At 52.7% G+C, this 15465-nt stretch overlaps 4 protein-coding genes across 4 annotated transcripts; 1 reads left to right on the top strand and 3 right to left on the bottom strand.

The window, feature by feature from the left end:
- Positions 1 to 72: 72 nt before the first annotated feature.
- Positions 73 to 4514, bottom strand: P153DRAFT_421824 (NUC173-domain-containing protein). Its single transcript, XM_033672335.1, has 4 exons — positions 4437 to 4514; positions 2484 to 4385; positions 628 to 2437; positions 73 to 354 (listed from the first exon to the last, which is right to left on the bottom strand). Exons 1-4 carry the CDS (start codon positions 4497 to 4499, stop codon positions 122 to 124), a joined length of 4008 nt encoding a protein of 1335 aa, XP_033525171.1. The 5' UTR covers positions 4500 to 4514; the 3' UTR covers positions 73 to 121.
- Positions 4515 to 4589: 75 nt separating this feature from the next.
- P153DRAFT_395209 (uncharacterized protein) lies at positions 4590 to 11213 on the bottom strand. Its single transcript, XM_033671383.1, has 2 exons — positions 5491 to 11213; positions 4590 to 5441 (listed from the first exon to the last, which is right to left on the bottom strand). The coding sequence occupies exons 1-2, from the start codon at positions 10970 to 10972 to the stop codon at positions 4810 to 4812; spliced, it is 6114 nt and encodes a 2037-aa protein (XP_033525170.1). The 5' UTR covers positions 10973 to 11213; the 3' UTR covers positions 4590 to 4809.
- Positions 11214 to 12348: 1135 nt separating this feature from the next.
- On the top strand, positions 12349 to 14388 carry P153DRAFT_430108 (uncharacterized protein). Its single transcript, XM_033672821.1, has 3 exons — positions 12349 to 12401; positions 12456 to 13899; positions 13952 to 14388. The coding sequence occupies exons 1-3, from the start codon at positions 12366 to 12368 to the stop codon at positions 14131 to 14133; spliced, it is 1662 nt and encodes a 553-aa protein (XP_033525169.1). The 5' UTR covers positions 12349 to 12365; the 3' UTR covers positions 14134 to 14388.
- A 333-nt stretch (positions 14389 to 14721) lies between these two features.
- On the bottom strand, positions 14722 to 15165 carry P153DRAFT_287611 (uncharacterized protein; the record flags this gene model as incomplete). The annotated part of the gene is made up of 1 exon (XM_033663549.1): positions 14722 to 15165. A coding segment is annotated over one exon (444 nt), but the record flags the coding sequence as incomplete, so codon positions are not given.
- Positions 15166 to 15465: the final 300 nt, after the last annotated feature.

Here is a 15465-nt window from a genome sequence, read left to right as displayed (position 1 = left end):
AAAAGCGGGAAGTAAGCTGCATTCTTTGTGGCTCCTACAAGCTGCAAAACTACACAATTGCAATTTGTTAAACTGCACGCAAGGCGTATACAGCTTAAAATTTAGGCACAAGATTTTTACACTAAACTTGGTTGTAGTTGTTAAGCTGTTGCATGATTTCGCTGCAACTTGGTTCCTGGTATTTCGATTGGACGAGAGACCGGCCACTACCGAAGACGCTTTCATGTTCGCAATGTCCAACGGTCTGGAATGGTGAGATTACTACTGCTGCTGCTGCTGCTGCTGCTGATGATGATGGGTGTGTTTGCTTCTTCAAAATGCAGGTCAAGCGGATGGGGCTGGTGACTGGGAAGTCTGGAACGCAGGTTTCTCGGTCCGAACTGCATTGCATTGTTTTGAGCCTGAATCTCCCCAATTATATGGAACGTGACATGCTTTTTTTCTGCGCAGAGAGTATGTTTGCATCACAGAGAATGGTATCTATTTCTTCATACGTAGTAAAAAAATCAATCCGACGCCGATATTTTGCCTCACACCATGATCAACAACACTAGTTGCGTGAGAATCCCCTTCCACCACCCCTCGCGCCACCTCTTGCGCCGCCCCTTGAGCCACCCCTCGAGCCACCCCGTCCTCCACCTCGTCCACCACCACCACCACCACCCCTCATTCCTCCGCCTCTACCTCCTCCTCCTCCTCCCCGCCCTCTCGAACCCCAACTCTTCTCCACTCTGCCTCCTCCGCTCGCACCCCTCTGTTTTTCAACGCCCAGTCCCTTCCGCTGGCTACTGCCCCTCCCCATCCCGCTGCCAGACTTCGCCTTCCTGGCCTCCGCCTCGTCGCCGTCGTCAACATCCATCTCATCATCGTCCCGCTTCTTGTTGCTGAACTTCAGCTTACCCTTTTGCCCGCGTTGCGCTGCGTCACGACCGCGGATCGCGTCGACGTAAGCGTTGATACCGGCTTCGAGGGATGTAGTCTGTTCGTCAATATCCATGAGGACATCCTCGTCGGCGTTCTTCTTAGACTTGGACTTGGGCGCGTCTTCGTCATCGGATGCGCCGAGGATGAGTTTCCCGTCTTCGTTTGTCTGCGCCTTCATTCTCTGGGGTGCTTTGCGTTGGCGGAGCGGTTTAGTCGAGGAGATATTGCCGAGGGCGCGTTTGGACAGCAGGTCGAGCGGCTCGTCCTCGTCTTCGACAATGTAGGTTTGGCCGCCCTTCTTGCCTTGCTGTTGCTTGCTCTGTGACTTGACGAACTCGTCTTCGGAATCGGCTGCGCTGTCTTCGCTCTCGCTGCCGTACACGGCTTGATCGTATTCGCTTTCGAACTTGCCCTTTGGCTTTTCTGCTGGTGCCTCGCCTTCTTCCTCGGCTGCCTGCTTTCTCTTTTTACGCTGCTCGCGCGTCTTGCGGATGTTGACGATGAGCTTGCGGTCTTCGGCGGGACAAGCACGTTCGACTTCCTCGGCGCCGAATTTTCGTACCATGCGCTCGACAATGTGCTTCACCTTGGCTTTGAAATGCGCTTTGTGCTCGTGACTCCACACCATCAGGTTCGTAAGCAGCGTCTTCAGGCGTGGACGGACAAGAGATTCTGGAAGGGAGATGACTTCGACCTTGACAAAGCCTAGCACACTCTGCACAATCTCGCGGTTCGGGTTCTGGAGGAACATATCCATGAGCTCGAGCAGGTTTGTAATCGTGTCGTTCGATATCCGTGTGTAGAACTGGTACAATATTCGCGTTACCGCAGTGATGGATGCCGAAATCATGTGGGGAGTAGAAGCTGCCAGACCGGCTGACACCATGGTGAAGTACTCTTCAAGCGACGCTTCTACAGTTGGCGCGTCAGCAGGCATGTTGGGTACCTTGGTCTGCACAACCTGGCCTCCCTCAGCCATCTTTTCGCCCATCGCGACAAGCAGGTTGTATGCCGCCTCTCGTGCCTTTTCGTTGGTCTCTTTCGCAGATATGACGACCTCAGAAAGGATCGCTGGAATGAAATGGAGATCAGTCTGGGGCAGAGACTCGATGACTTGCAGGATCGCGAGTAAACGATCCCTTCGCGCAGGCGCCGATGCCTTCTCTGCACTGTTGAGCAAGAGCTGTTGAAGCTCGGCATTACGTTCCTTCAGCGCATGTCTACCCATTTCAGACTCTGCGAGACGAGGAATGAGCTTGTACGCCTTCTTCTGCAGCTGCGGGTCGTTGTCCTTGTTGATCATGATTTCAGCCATGCGGAAGAGCGAGCCGTAGCTGTCTCGCGGGAGGTAGAGAGAAATGGTGATGATCAAGTCCATAAGAGTGTGGCTCATTGGCGGCATCTTGTTCTGACCGGTGGCTTGCTTTTGCTTGTCTGCTTGTGTTTGGAATCCAGTTTCTGGGACTGAAACCTCGAGGCTTGTTGCAACGCGTTCAAAAGTCTCCATGAGCTCCTACATCCTGTTAGTTGCGTTTCTAGCCATACTCGAGTGAACTTGCCTTCTCAGGAGTGATACTGAGGTACGCGTTGATCGTCCTCAGGATAGTACCTCGATACTGGGGCAAGGTCTGGCTGTACACATTGAAGAGCACAGCAAGCATGTTGCTCGCAAACCCTCCCAAATGCTCAAGGTTCTTCTTAGCATCAGCTTTGGAGATCCGTGCTTGGGCTACAAGATCCTCTATGCCATCTAGTTCCACAATCACTTTGTTGCTGTCAACCAAGTTTTGCAGCCCTCTGCAGATATCCGTCCTCAGATCAGCCTGTCCGTAGAGCAAATTTGCCAACATTTCACAGAAGGTCTGATCAAAAGCCTCGACCAGGTCCAATGGCAAGTCGCAGTATCCGGGCAGTATCGACCAGATCTGCTGTACGACTGTCTCGAAGACCTTGATCTCCATCGTCTTCTCTCGTGTGCCATGATCGATGACTCGTTGATAGAGCTGCTCGCTTAGCGGCACCATTTCAGTCCGGAAGTGTGCCAACTTGGTGTTGTGAACCGAATCGCGAAGAAGGGGTAGCATCCATACCCTACCTGTTTGTCCCGGCGGTGGTCGCGGAAGGTTTAATGGCAGGATCTCAAGAACGACATCCGGACCCATGGCAGCGATAGCGCTCGAGATGACAGCGTCAGCCTCTTTCTTGCCAGCGAAACTCTCGTTGCCTCTCAACTCGCCAACGGTCTTCAGAGCCGATCTGAGAATGGGATCTGAACGCCATCGAAGCGTCTCGAACATGGCAGATATCACGTTAAAGACCTCCATCCAGGCAGCCTGGAACTTGACGCTCAGCAGGTTCTGTGCAGCCTTTGCAATCTTCTCCAAGATCTTCTCGTCCCATACTGACGGCTCAAGAATAACGCTCTCGGGGATCATGTTGGCGAGGAACGAGATCAAGCCCTCGGAAGCGGATATGCGGATGTTGTGCGACGAGGAAGTGAGGAACTCGGAGATGCTGGTGAACAGCTCGGGCAGCTTCGCGAACGTGTCTTCAGGTTCAATCTGGGCGGAGACTTCGTAGCCTCGCGATAAAACTGCTATCCACGGTGGCAGCAGCTGCGAGTCGTTCTTCGAGGGCTGTAGTTCAGAAATGACTTCGAGAAGACGGGGAAGCTTCGCAGACGCAAGCTCGTCGGCCATGCCCGCGAAGATGACCTCAAAGATGTCGAATGCGGCCATGGTCAAAAATTCGTTGCTCGACTTGGAGATGTTCAACAAGAGCTCGCACAATACGTCGATCTTCCTGCTCGGCCAGCCGCCAGACGATGTCGCAATCGTCTTGATGAGCTGCAGTGAGTGTATGAGGTCCGGGTCCTTGCTCTGAGCGTCCTTGCTGCCCTTGTGTTTCTTCGACTTTGCCGCGAGTTCGGCGATGTCGCTCAGCATCTTCAGCCCAGTCTCAGCGCACATGTCTGCCGCAGGGTGATCGAGCGAGGGGCTCGGGGGCGGGTTCGCCAGCACCTTCGCCAGTGCATCCTGTGCGCGCTTCCTGACTTTCGGCCTGTGGTCCACGGCGATCTGCAGCAGACCCGCAACAGCCCTGCGTGGGCTGACCTGCGCGGCCGGCAGCTCCCAAGCCCGCGCATCCTGCACCACCAGCAGCGACTCCAGACATCCTATCGACGATCGTAGTAGCGGCGCATCGGCGTCTTCGTGCGTGAGGGCGGGCGCAATGCTCGTGAGGATCTCGCTAAACTTGGAGCGCAGCAGCGGGGCGGGGACATTGGGCGTGATGAGGTCGAGGAGGTAGATGACGGCCGTCGCAGTGTCCTTGTTCACAATGCCCTGGGCAGTGATCTGGCGGCCGAGGAGCGCCAATAACGCGGCAAAGTAGGCTGTTGGGGTGAACTCGGACTTTTGCAGGCGCAGCGTATCTTCGAGGGCTGAGAGCACCACATGCGTCTGCGCACGTCAACGCCAGTCCACATATAAATTCGCAGAAGAACAACTTACCTGCTGCATGCCCTGCAGCTTCGGGTTTTCCCGAATCTTGGTCAATCTCTCCTCGAGCGACATGACGGGCAACACTTTTGTCGTGGTGGACCGTTCGCAAGTCCACGGCGAACTTTTTTGGATTGGAAAATTCTTATCGATAAAGCACGTGATCCGCAAGAATCCTTTCATTCTACACCTCTCTCCCAAAAGACTAATGAAAGGGTATATAAAATCAACCATCCCAAACCGTATCCAAGCATTAAACGTGTAAATGCAAGAAAGACTGAACCTCCAAGCGCAATTGAAATCCACCCAACATCTGCCCCAGCTTCCTTTTTCAACCATTCCTTCACTTACTCGCCGACCATCTCTGAAGCTATCCAAAATTCCCTTACTCCACCAGGACATTGTCGACTCGGCTCTTTACACTAGTCTTGCTGCTCTTCTTGGAAATGTTCATAAAGCTGAGCCGCTTCTTCATACTGCCCTTTCTTTGCACATCATCCCCGTCTGTCTCGGGCTTGCTTTTGTAGCTTGGAGCACGGGAAAGGCTACGTCGACCGACGTCTTCTGTCTCGTTGGCGATTGACGAGGTGGAGAAGTTTGGTAATGCTTCGAGCGGAGAAGTAGGGCGAAGGAAATTCAAACTCAGCCGGTTGCGCGAGTATTCCTTGCTCTTGCTGCGGCCACGACTGTGCACCGACGACGTCTCTGAGTCGGCGTCAGGCGCGTAGTCCAAAGATGGCTTGGGATCTTGCTCCTTGGGTTTGTCGGTATCGCCCATCAAGACACCCTTGGTCAAGAAGGCCAGACTGAGCCGTTTCTTGTCTTGTCGCGCTGGCCTGCCATTGAGCACCGACGAGGTGATACTTGTCCCGTTTACTTGTTCGTCGAGTGCTGGGCTAACCATTCGAGATCGAGAGATTGTTGAATCAACCCATGAACTTGCTGGCGACTGTAAAGACGGCCTCACATTCGCCGGCGCTAGGACGGCGAGCTCTCGGAAGAATACCGTTTCGAATCCTACATAACAATTAGCGTCATTTACTTTAGCTGAAACGGAATTACGTACGTTGTGTTAGGTCTGCTTTGGTGGCTTGCTGAGCAGGCCTGACATACAACGCCAAGCAACGGCGAATGACCAAAGCATAGTCGATCAAGGCCACCCTCAATGCATTCTCCAGTGGGTTTGGTGGCTGTTGGACATCCGATTCCTCTTCTTCCGATGCCATCGAATCTCGTAGGTTAGGAAGCAATTCGTGGTAGTTTGCGACGCATGTTTCCAGATCAGTGTCAACCGAGTACATGAGTTCTTGAGTCAGCATGTTAAAGGCTGTATCATCACCCTCTGCAATCCTTCGCTCAGTGGCAGTAAGTTCTGTAGTCTTTCGGGAGGTGCGCTCGATAGCTGTTTGCAGCGGCGAAAGCGTCACCGCGCCCACGGCAACAATTTCGCTTCTTCGCAGAATGGTGGGAAACGCCTCAGATGTAGTGTACACTGTCTTCTCGACTCTCATCTCTTTTGTTGCGACGTTGGACGGCGAGCGGCGCGAAGCTGATGTAAACTGTGATGGCCGAGAGAGGAGATAGTAGTCTTTCACGGATTGAGAAACCTTCGCTCGCTGAAAGATTGGATGCGTAAGATCTTTTTGCGGGCTGACGGGGAAAATTTGCAAGTATTGGCCCTCAACATCATGTTCTGCGCCGGGATTGATTATCAGCGCTGAAGGATGTTGCTGTTGCATGCGGTCTGTGAACGAGGCCAATCGATCGTTTGCAGTTCCCTCAAAAATGAAGTGCTTGTCGCGAAGGCCAACTGGAAAGCCCAACCCTCTGTAGACTACCCGGAAATAGCGTGCATTTAAGCGCTCGCCCTTTGCGATGCCTTCGTGGATCTTGGCCATGGCATGTTGTGTCCGGGCTAGCTTGACAAAGTCAAACACATTGTGCTCGTATTGGTTTGCAAGCTCCGTGTAAGCCCCCAATGCATTGTCCCACGATTGGCCGTTCTCGTAGTGCTCGATCATCTGGAAGTATAGTTGCTCTTTCCGCTCGAACGCGGTTTGTTGTGGGAAATGAGGTTCGACCAGAGCATCTTCAAACTTGGTAGGGTCCCACTGGTACATTTCGGCGTGTAATCGAAGTGCGAGTCCGGCCTCCGTGAAGTTCTGTTCCTCAACTTGCAACTCTACAAGCTGGTGCACGTAGCGAACATATATATCCTCCTTCTGCATGTCTCGCAAGAATCCCATCAGGTGCAAGGTGTCCATGACATGGAACACTTCACCCGTTGCTTCCGTGCTGTGTACGGCAACGAGGAGGTCCAGTAGTTCTTCGACTATCGCAATGAGGTCTCGGACTGCTGTAAGTAATGGCTCCTCTGGATCTTGAGTCACCGGATCGAACAAGTCCGCGAGCTCTTGAATGAAATGCTTCTGCATTACAGCCTCGGTGAGGTGCTTCGTCTTGAATAAGTGGTCCAAGCAGTCAATCATTTCTGCTTGAATGAGTGACAAATCCTCGCTCAATGTCCACTCGCTAACGATCATGGTCTGCAAAACCTCGATTGCTACACTACGCAAGCCCTCATGTACACTGAGGCATAGTTCCACAATCGGGCAAACAAGACCAGGCACGTATTGCACTTGGAAGCCGCCCATCTTCTCGAGGCCGTACTGGCTCTTGTCCTCGGCACTGGTTTCCCAGCCGATAGCTTCCCAACTGCGTTGGAGCAACTCCGCGCCGTGTTCGCGAACATCACCAGCGATTTTCCAGACGGCTCGCCGCTTCTGCTCGGGGTAAGTCTCCAGGGCAAGCGCATCACTGCCGACAAGTTTCAATAGCGCATCGAAGAACGCACGCCAAATCTCGGTATTGAAAACGTCTGCTTCGTCAGGTAAAGGAAGGAAAGACTCTGTAAGATTGTTAAAGAGCTTCCCTAAAGCGCGCATCGTAGCCTTGTGATGAAAGATATGGACACTCAGCCATGACCGTGGAAATGCTTCGCAGTCAAGGATTGAGATGTAGACCTGCAGCAAAGCGGAGATGAAGTCTGATGTATCATCTTTTGACCAGTCCAGTGGAACCAGTACGGGTGAGCCAGATAATGCTGCGAGAACAGCCGATATCTCCGCTAAGGCTTCGTCGAAATTCGCCTCAGTTGTAGCTGGCTTAGTCTGAAACGGATAGGCAGTAGGAAACAACAGCGATAGTGTCTTCTTGGCTGGTCGAGGCATTGCTTGTATCGCGCGGTACGAGTCCACCAGCTTGGGCATGTACTCGCAGGCTTCGGGTCCCAGGTCTTCGACTTGAGCTGCAATGACAGAGCAGCAAATGCGCACTTGGTCCTTCCATTGATCAGTGACAGTTTCTACTTTACCCCAGTAGGGCGCAAGCCATTTCACAGTATCTACGAGGAGGATACGGCGGGTTTCCTGTGTACGGAACAGTTGCATATCAGAAATGTGGTGGATGAGTAGCAGCTTGTACAGTATGAGCTTGCCTTGAACTGCTGTACATGCTTCGATGAAGCTCTCAGCCAGTTTGAAGATGTCCTTGGTCGACATACAGCCTTCGAGCTCCGGTAGCCAAGAATGGAAGTTTTGCACTAGCAGGGTTTTGGTGCCGACGAGTACAGGGGATGGATTCTTCATCAAATCCTCTAGTGATGTGAACAAGCCTCTCATTTCCTTCTTGAACTGGGCCCGGTTCTTGATCCCTATACTCTCTTCCTTGATTTTTTGTTTCTCTCGAGCGTTCACGAGGAATTTCATGATGAGCTTTCCGACTTTGAAGGTGGCCCGCAGTCGTCGCGAGTATTCGGAATCTGTAGGTTTGGACAATAGCCGACCATAGCTCTGCATGAGACAAGATGTGACAAGGGAATGAAACACCTTTGTTCGTGCGTACTGATCAACCAGCGGCTCGAGGTTGAAGCGGCGGTCATGAACGATACCCAGGACAAAAACTACGGCATTGAAAACTAAGTCTTCATACTCATCACTACCAGCGTAGTGGTTTTGTATGGCGAAAAGAGCGTCAAACACTTCGCTCAACAGCTTTACGATCTCAATCTCTGGAACAAAGTTGAATCGTCGTAGCAGTCCAACGAGCTCCCCCGCTGGTAGTTCTTGCCACTTGATGAGACCTAGTATCGTGGGATCTTGCGAGTATCTAGTGCTGCAGAGGTATGTTCTGACATGTACAGCGGCCATCGGACCCATCACATGTTCGTCCTTCTTCTTCACGCTCCAGGGCAGGCCAAGATAGGCTCCTTTTCCTGCGATCATTCCTGATGTGTATTCGTCATATCGGTACAAGGACAGGGCATGGTCTCCATCTCGGACAAAAGCATCTTGGTTCCAGAGAGGCATCCAGCAGAGCGCAAATGGAAATCCGGGCGCATCTGCAACGCTCATGACGAGGTGGGATCCAGGAACATGTTGTGGGTCAATGGCAAGTCGAATAGTCGAGCTCCAGCCTTCACCCCGCTCCACTGCTGTTGTGCGCCAAGCAGTATGTCCTGTACTGTTGGTTGAAGGGTAAATGCATCCTTCTATACGCTCCCCTGAGCTCTTTCGGACTTCGATAGTCAGTTGCAAGTTTCCCATCGGAGAAGATTGCATGAGGGGCACTGTCCCGGTTTTGGGGTGAGCTAAGAATGCATTCTTTGGGAGGAAAGGCTCGACGAGTGTGAGGTAAATGTCGCTGCGAGGCTTAGTCGGCGCGCCTGTAAATCCAATCTTCCTAGTCTGTTTGATGTTCTGAAGCAATGTCGGCGTCCTCTCGATCAAGCCGTCGGCGTCCGGATGCACAAAAGCTTTGAGATGAAGCGTCAGCTGACTGATAGGGGCATTCTTCTTGTACTTTCCACTTGCGCTTGGGTAGACGTCGGTCAAAAAGTTATCCCAGCCAACGTCATCTTCCGACGTTTCGTCCGTAGGGGCTGCCGTAGACCACATAGTCACAGTTTGATCAGCTTCTGACTCAGCCTGGATCAGTTGGTTCACGCGCAAAACACCAACTGCGACAGCCCTCTTCAGCGTCTTTTGTTCTTTGGACAGACTTCTGGTTTTGGACAACGCAGAGCTTGGTCGGACTTCCGAGCTTTGAGAGCGATTCAACTCGGTGCTGGGGCGCGAGGCACTGGTTAAGTCAGTCATTCTGGGATTGGCTGACTTGGTCCGCTTGGAACCAAACATGGCACTGCGCCTCCCGCTCTTGACACTTCCTTGTTGGGAGGGTTGCACTCCTGAATTGTTGTTGGATGTGCTCTCGGTGGGCACGCCCGGTTTCTCTCCAGGAATTGGCATGTGTATGGGCTCATTTGTCATCAACCGAAACACAAGATACAAGCCGGTACCGGAGCCTGCGCCTTCTCCAATGTCAGTTGAGCTAAGGTCGACGAGAAGCGAACGTAGTTTGTCGCTAGCGAATGAGACTGCGCTTCCATCCCGTGCGGTTAGATCAAACGAATATGCTTCCGACAGAGGTTGCGATGCCGTTCCAGGCGTCTTCAAACACAGGTGCATGCTCACTTGGGCCGCTCCCGCCACGACGTCACCCAAGACACTCTTCAGGCTGACGAAAAGATGATGTAGGTTGTGCTCGTCAGCCTGAGGTGTAGGTTGGCTTTCCAGCAAACTCATCATTGACTGCAGCCTGGTGATATCAATGGCCGAGTCGTCTCCTGTCAATATGCGGCCGCGCTGCGAGGGGCTCCGCACTATGACATCCCCAGAAAGCATCTTGTTGCCAGCCACAAGATCCCACACGGTCGCCTCGCGCACCTTCTCCAGCTCCTTTGCAGTCAGCACCTTGTGCAGCAGCTGGCGGCGCGCTGTGTCGAGACGGTTCACGAGTGCTGACATGTGATCCAGGGCGCTGTATTTCCGCGCCAGCAGCAGCTCGTGTACCTTGGTCGAGTGCCATTCGCGCAGGCAGGACGCAATCTCGTCGACCAAGGGCTCCTGGGCTGATGTGGGCGTCTCGTCGCCAATCTTGAGCATAGGCACAGGCGCAGGGGGGCGCGGGGCGGTGGGGTCTGATATGGGAGACAGCGGCAGCGCGAGCTGCTGGAGGTGTTCCTCGCGAGCGGTCCATTGTGAGCCGTGGCTGCCGGCGCGCTTCCGGTTCGACTTTCGGCGTGTGAGGGCGGAGGCTGCGTCGGTCTTGGAGGTTCGGTGTGCGCCTTTCGCGGCGGGAGAGGCGGTACGTGTGCTCTCGGTGGGCGTGATGACGCCGTTGGACGTGTGTTCGCTTGGCCCGGTACTCTTCCGCTCGCCCAGCACCTCGCGCACCTCGACGCAGCAGCGCGGGAAGATGCCCGAGAAGACGCGCGCCTCCAGTGTCTGGCCCTTGACGCTCGTCAGGCCCGCCAGCAGCGAGGGCGGCGCAACCAAGTAGCCCCGGTACCAGGCGCCATCCTTCCCCCCCTGCTCAATGATGTACAGTTCGTCGCCAATCTCGAGTGGCAGGTCGGCGGGCGACGAGGGCTGGAATGGATACGTGCATATCGCAAAGGCAATTCGTGGTAACGGCCTCCAGCGCGACATGGCGCCAGACGTGCTGACGTACTGACGTGTCGGACTATCGTGGGTGGGATGGGCGCGAGGGCATCACGAGCAGTCGACGTCTTGGGGGGTTTATGGCCTCCTCAGATTGATTCAGGAAGATACCTATCGGGACGGGCGGACGCTGCACGGCGAAGGATTGCCCCTGATACGCCTTGAAATCTGGGGATTGGCTCCGTGCAGACTTTAAGCGGGAGCTTAATTAGCCCGTCGAATATCAACTTGGTTGCAGTTGTGAGGCGTTCCTCAAGTAAATGTTGTGCTTAGAGTGAGTCTGCGGCCGTGTTTCAGGAGCACAAATTGTCGTCGAGAGCAGCCGCGTAGGAGCTAGGGTGCGCAGCAATCCATCTGGGGTACCTTGTCGTGCCACGACCGCTCACCACACCCCTACGTAAACGCAATCAACGAGCCGCACGAGTAACTGATTGACACCTAGCCACAGATCACAATGAACTCGCGGTTACTATCACCTGATAGAAGCAGTGATACTTGTACCACTGGTTGACGTTTCCACGGTGACACAACATGTGTCCGCTGTTTCAGCCACGTCTAATTACCAGGGCACGAAGGATGCAACTGCACGCCAACTCTACCTGACGCTGCAACAACCACAGGAGCCTCGTCGAGACCAGTCTCAAAGCACCAGGTCGATCTGGGGATGACAATACCTACATGGATTGAGCTCCTGTTCTCTGAGGCACAACACCTTTCGGTCCGATTGTATTGGTGTATTTTGCCAATTGTCATACTCACTAAATACAAATCGCGCGTCGTCACACCCACCGACGGGAGCGTGAGGTCTTGCAAAGGTTTGTTTGATCGCCTGAGGATCTGGTAATCGCCCAAGGCGGAAGGCGCGCAACGGGACCTTCCTTTGTAATTTCTGGAATTCGCTCAGCGCTCAGCCAGCCATTTGTTGAATAAATATATGTACTACAAGGTCCAGGGTTTGGCTAGTCGATCAGCCAATGCATGTTTCATGTCCTGTTGAATACACTATGAGAGCTGGCGTTTTCTATTACCCTACAATGTTGCTCTGTTGCAGAATCCGGTCCGATACAAGTTACTTCTCATATTCTAACGTCTATTCTTTACTTGTGTGCCACATCGTTCATGACTCATCCCTCATTTATTTATTTTAGGATACAAGAAGCAAAAAGCAGTCTTTCGATATCGAGTTCTCCTCAAGAAAACATCCGATCGGTTAATAGTCTCGAAATTGCCTTTACGTGCTCTCTACACGTGACATCGCGTCCCATCCGCGTTCCGACCGCTTGTGGTTAGTCATGTATCAAACGCCGGATTCGTGCCTGCCTTGCGCCCCGCTGTTCTCGTCTATTCCACTCCAACACTTTTGTCTCTCACCACACTAAACATGGTCCACACGACCCACGCAGACGGTAAAACTTTGGTAAGTTGTTACACTCACCTCAAGTCACTTGGATGTGTGGTTAAGAACTTGTAGCCTAAATCGCGGCGTATACTGCGCAGCACAGAATGCGAGAACGAGACAGCTGCGTCAGTGGATGCCAGTACGAACCATCAGCAAAGTATCATGGCGAACCCTCTTGCGCCTTTGCCAGACGAGCTTATCTTGGAGATCTGCGAACAGCTGGACGACTTTGCCCACGAACGCCATGCTCGGGTAGCCTTCGCTGCTCTAGCACGAACCTGCCGATACCTTTATCCTTTTGGAATGCGCTACCTGTATCGTACTTATTCCGCAGGATCGAAGGGACCTATCCGTGGTTTTCTACAGAGAGTGTTTTCATCTACACGTTTCTCTGTCCGTCCTCAGAAGATACATTTTGACGCCACCTTTCGAACAGAAAGCTCACCATCTACATACAATTCATGCACAAACGTGGAAGAACTGTCCGCAAAACTTCACGGTCTATCTCTACCATACGAGCATACGTGGATTCAACTATTTGCAACTATCCCCGAAAGCATTGATCTGGGTCTCCTTATCCTTCTCTCTCGGGAATCTCTTCAAGCGTTAGAAATCACGGATATATCGGGCTGCTTGAGCGATATAGCATGGCTCGATCCTATCCTTCACGCCGCCCATCAGTCTTCCATTGACCTTAACACGAATCATGGCTTTCACATGCTCAAGCGAATCACTCTAGGTGCAACCGAGTTATCCACTGAGCATGTGTATCAGATCATGTTGCTACCATCCCTTCGGTTCTTCAATCTTGACTGGATGTCGACGTCATCTGCAAGTACTGTTGAATCACTACCACCCGGTTCTTCTTTGGTCGAGAACATACACTTTCATGTTTCGTCGGTTTCCTCTGATGTCATTTCTGGACTCGTGGCTGCGTGTAAGACTGTCAAGAGTTTCAGGTACACCGCCTCTTCCGTCCCGTCTGACCAACTTCAATGGTACACAGACGTCATCGGTGCATTACGTTCTCATTGCAAGACCTTAGAGCTGCTTGTACTCGACACCTCTCACGACAGTTTCATGGACCTGACAGACAGATTTCCGCCCACCCGCGTGTTTGCCGAAATGTGCGTGCTCAAGCACCTGGAAATCAACTTCAGTGTTATTATGGGAAAGCCCATAGGTCTCTTTGAACAGCGAGATAGAGCCAGAGATGAGGACGTCATGTGGAAAGGATTCACATCGCTCCCAGAACTACTTCCTCCCAATCTCGAAGTCTTGGTCCTGGATTACGAGAGATCCGCTTTGCCCTGGGATATCGACTACGACGATCAACTTCTAATGCTGCTCATGAGTGACTTCGACTTCCTTCGCACTTTGCATTCGATTCTCATTAACTACTCTCACGACGACGCTGCTGGCGAGTTTCCCTTGCATCTCTGGACGCTTGAGCAGGAGTTTGCGGAGCTGGATATTGACTTCGTTTATAATATCAGCTACTATGTAGATGAAGCAGGTAACAACCAATACTAAAATTCCTTTGTAATACAACTTGCTAACCAGAATAGACGGAATGGATAACATCGTTCAGGGGCTGCGTGCCCTAGGCAGAGAAGGGTTCGAGATGCTCGAAAACTTTGAGGACATGACGGATGGGGATGATGTCTTTAGCCCTAGCTCGATTAGAGCAGAATTGCGCGCGGCAAGCGGACTGGAACCGGAGGAAGGTGGTTTCGTTGTTCAGTACTGACATGACGCGTAAGAGTGCTGCACAGGTCATACTCAGAAGAGGAGCACAAAGGGCCCAGCTTAATGGTATACGTCTTCCAAATACTGCGATAAGACTTAGAGATAGCGCGAGTACACATTTCGTAGTCTGAGGGAAGACTTGAGATTTGTATTCCTGCTAGTAGTTGAGTATATATGGTCGCGCGGCCTGAAAGCATCGAGATCACACTTTCTATAGATGTAACCTACAAATTCACCAATAATCATACAAACGACCTCACTGCCTTGCTTCTTTTGTTCGTATGACTAGTGAGGTGGTCAAGAGGAACAAGGTAGAAATACATCGAAGTGGTGATTAAAGAGCTGTACTCTACCATAACAAGTAAACATATCCATGTAGCATCATACCAAATTAGGTAAAATAGGAAAGAAAATCAACTATATCGACATCCCACCGGGATGAACCCAAACCCAACACCACAAGCCGATACTCGATGCAGAAAGAGAAGAACGCCCAAGAAAGTTCCAACCCAAGTAACGAAAAGCAACCCACGAAACCTATCCAACCGTTTACACAACCTCTCAGTCCCACAGACCCAAGGCCCTACGCCTACGCCCCGCCAATCACCCCAACAGCCCTCCACTTCTGATTCTCGCCCTGCGCCACAGGCGTCTGATCCCGAATCGCCTGCGCGGGAATCCGATACATAACGAGGTACTCCCCCCAATGCAGCCACTGCGCACGTTCCTCACCCTTCTCCTTCTCCTTCCCCTCCCCCTCCCCATCCCTCAGCAGGTCCGCAGCGCGAAACACGGGCCCCCTCGCAAAATGCCGCGTATCCACCGTAACAACATACGTATCCTCGCCGTACTTCTCGCTGAAGAACCTAGCGACGCGCTCCGCGTGTGCCAGGCTGTCGTACACGCTGATGAAGGGGCTGGAGATGTTGGTCTGCTGCGTGAGGTGCGCGAGCCCGAAGCGAGAGAGGGCTGATGTGTAGTTGAGGATTGTGGTTTGGTTCTTTGCGCTGAAGCCTGTGCCGAAGGCGTAGCGGGTTTGGGCTGAGGCGCGGTGGACGCGGTAGACGAGTGGGGGGATGGAGGTTGGTGGGGAGGGGGGTGGGGTGGGGATGAGTGGGTGGTTGAGGGAGAGGGTGTATACTGCTATGGGGTGTTAGTGGTTGGTGGTGGAGGGGTGGAGAGGGGACTTGCTCGTCATTTTGTGGATGGTTAGGGGGGTTTGAGGCTTGTTGGGGTTCGGATGGTGGGTATGAGGGAGTGCGGGTGGCAAATAGTGTGAGTTCAACTGGAAGAAGGAGAATTGATAGGACAACGCTTGAAAACGAGTAGCAAT

This window comes from Dothidotthia symphoricarpi (genome assembly GCF_010015815.1).
Source record: "Dothidotthia symphoricarpi CBS 119687 unplaced genomic scaffold P153scaffold_7, whole genome shotgun sequence".
NCBI lineage: Eukaryota > Fungi > Ascomycota > Dothideomycetes > Pleosporales > Dothidotthiaceae > Dothidotthia > Dothidotthia symphoricarpi.
This window is presented reverse-complemented; position numbering and strand designations above follow the sequence as displayed.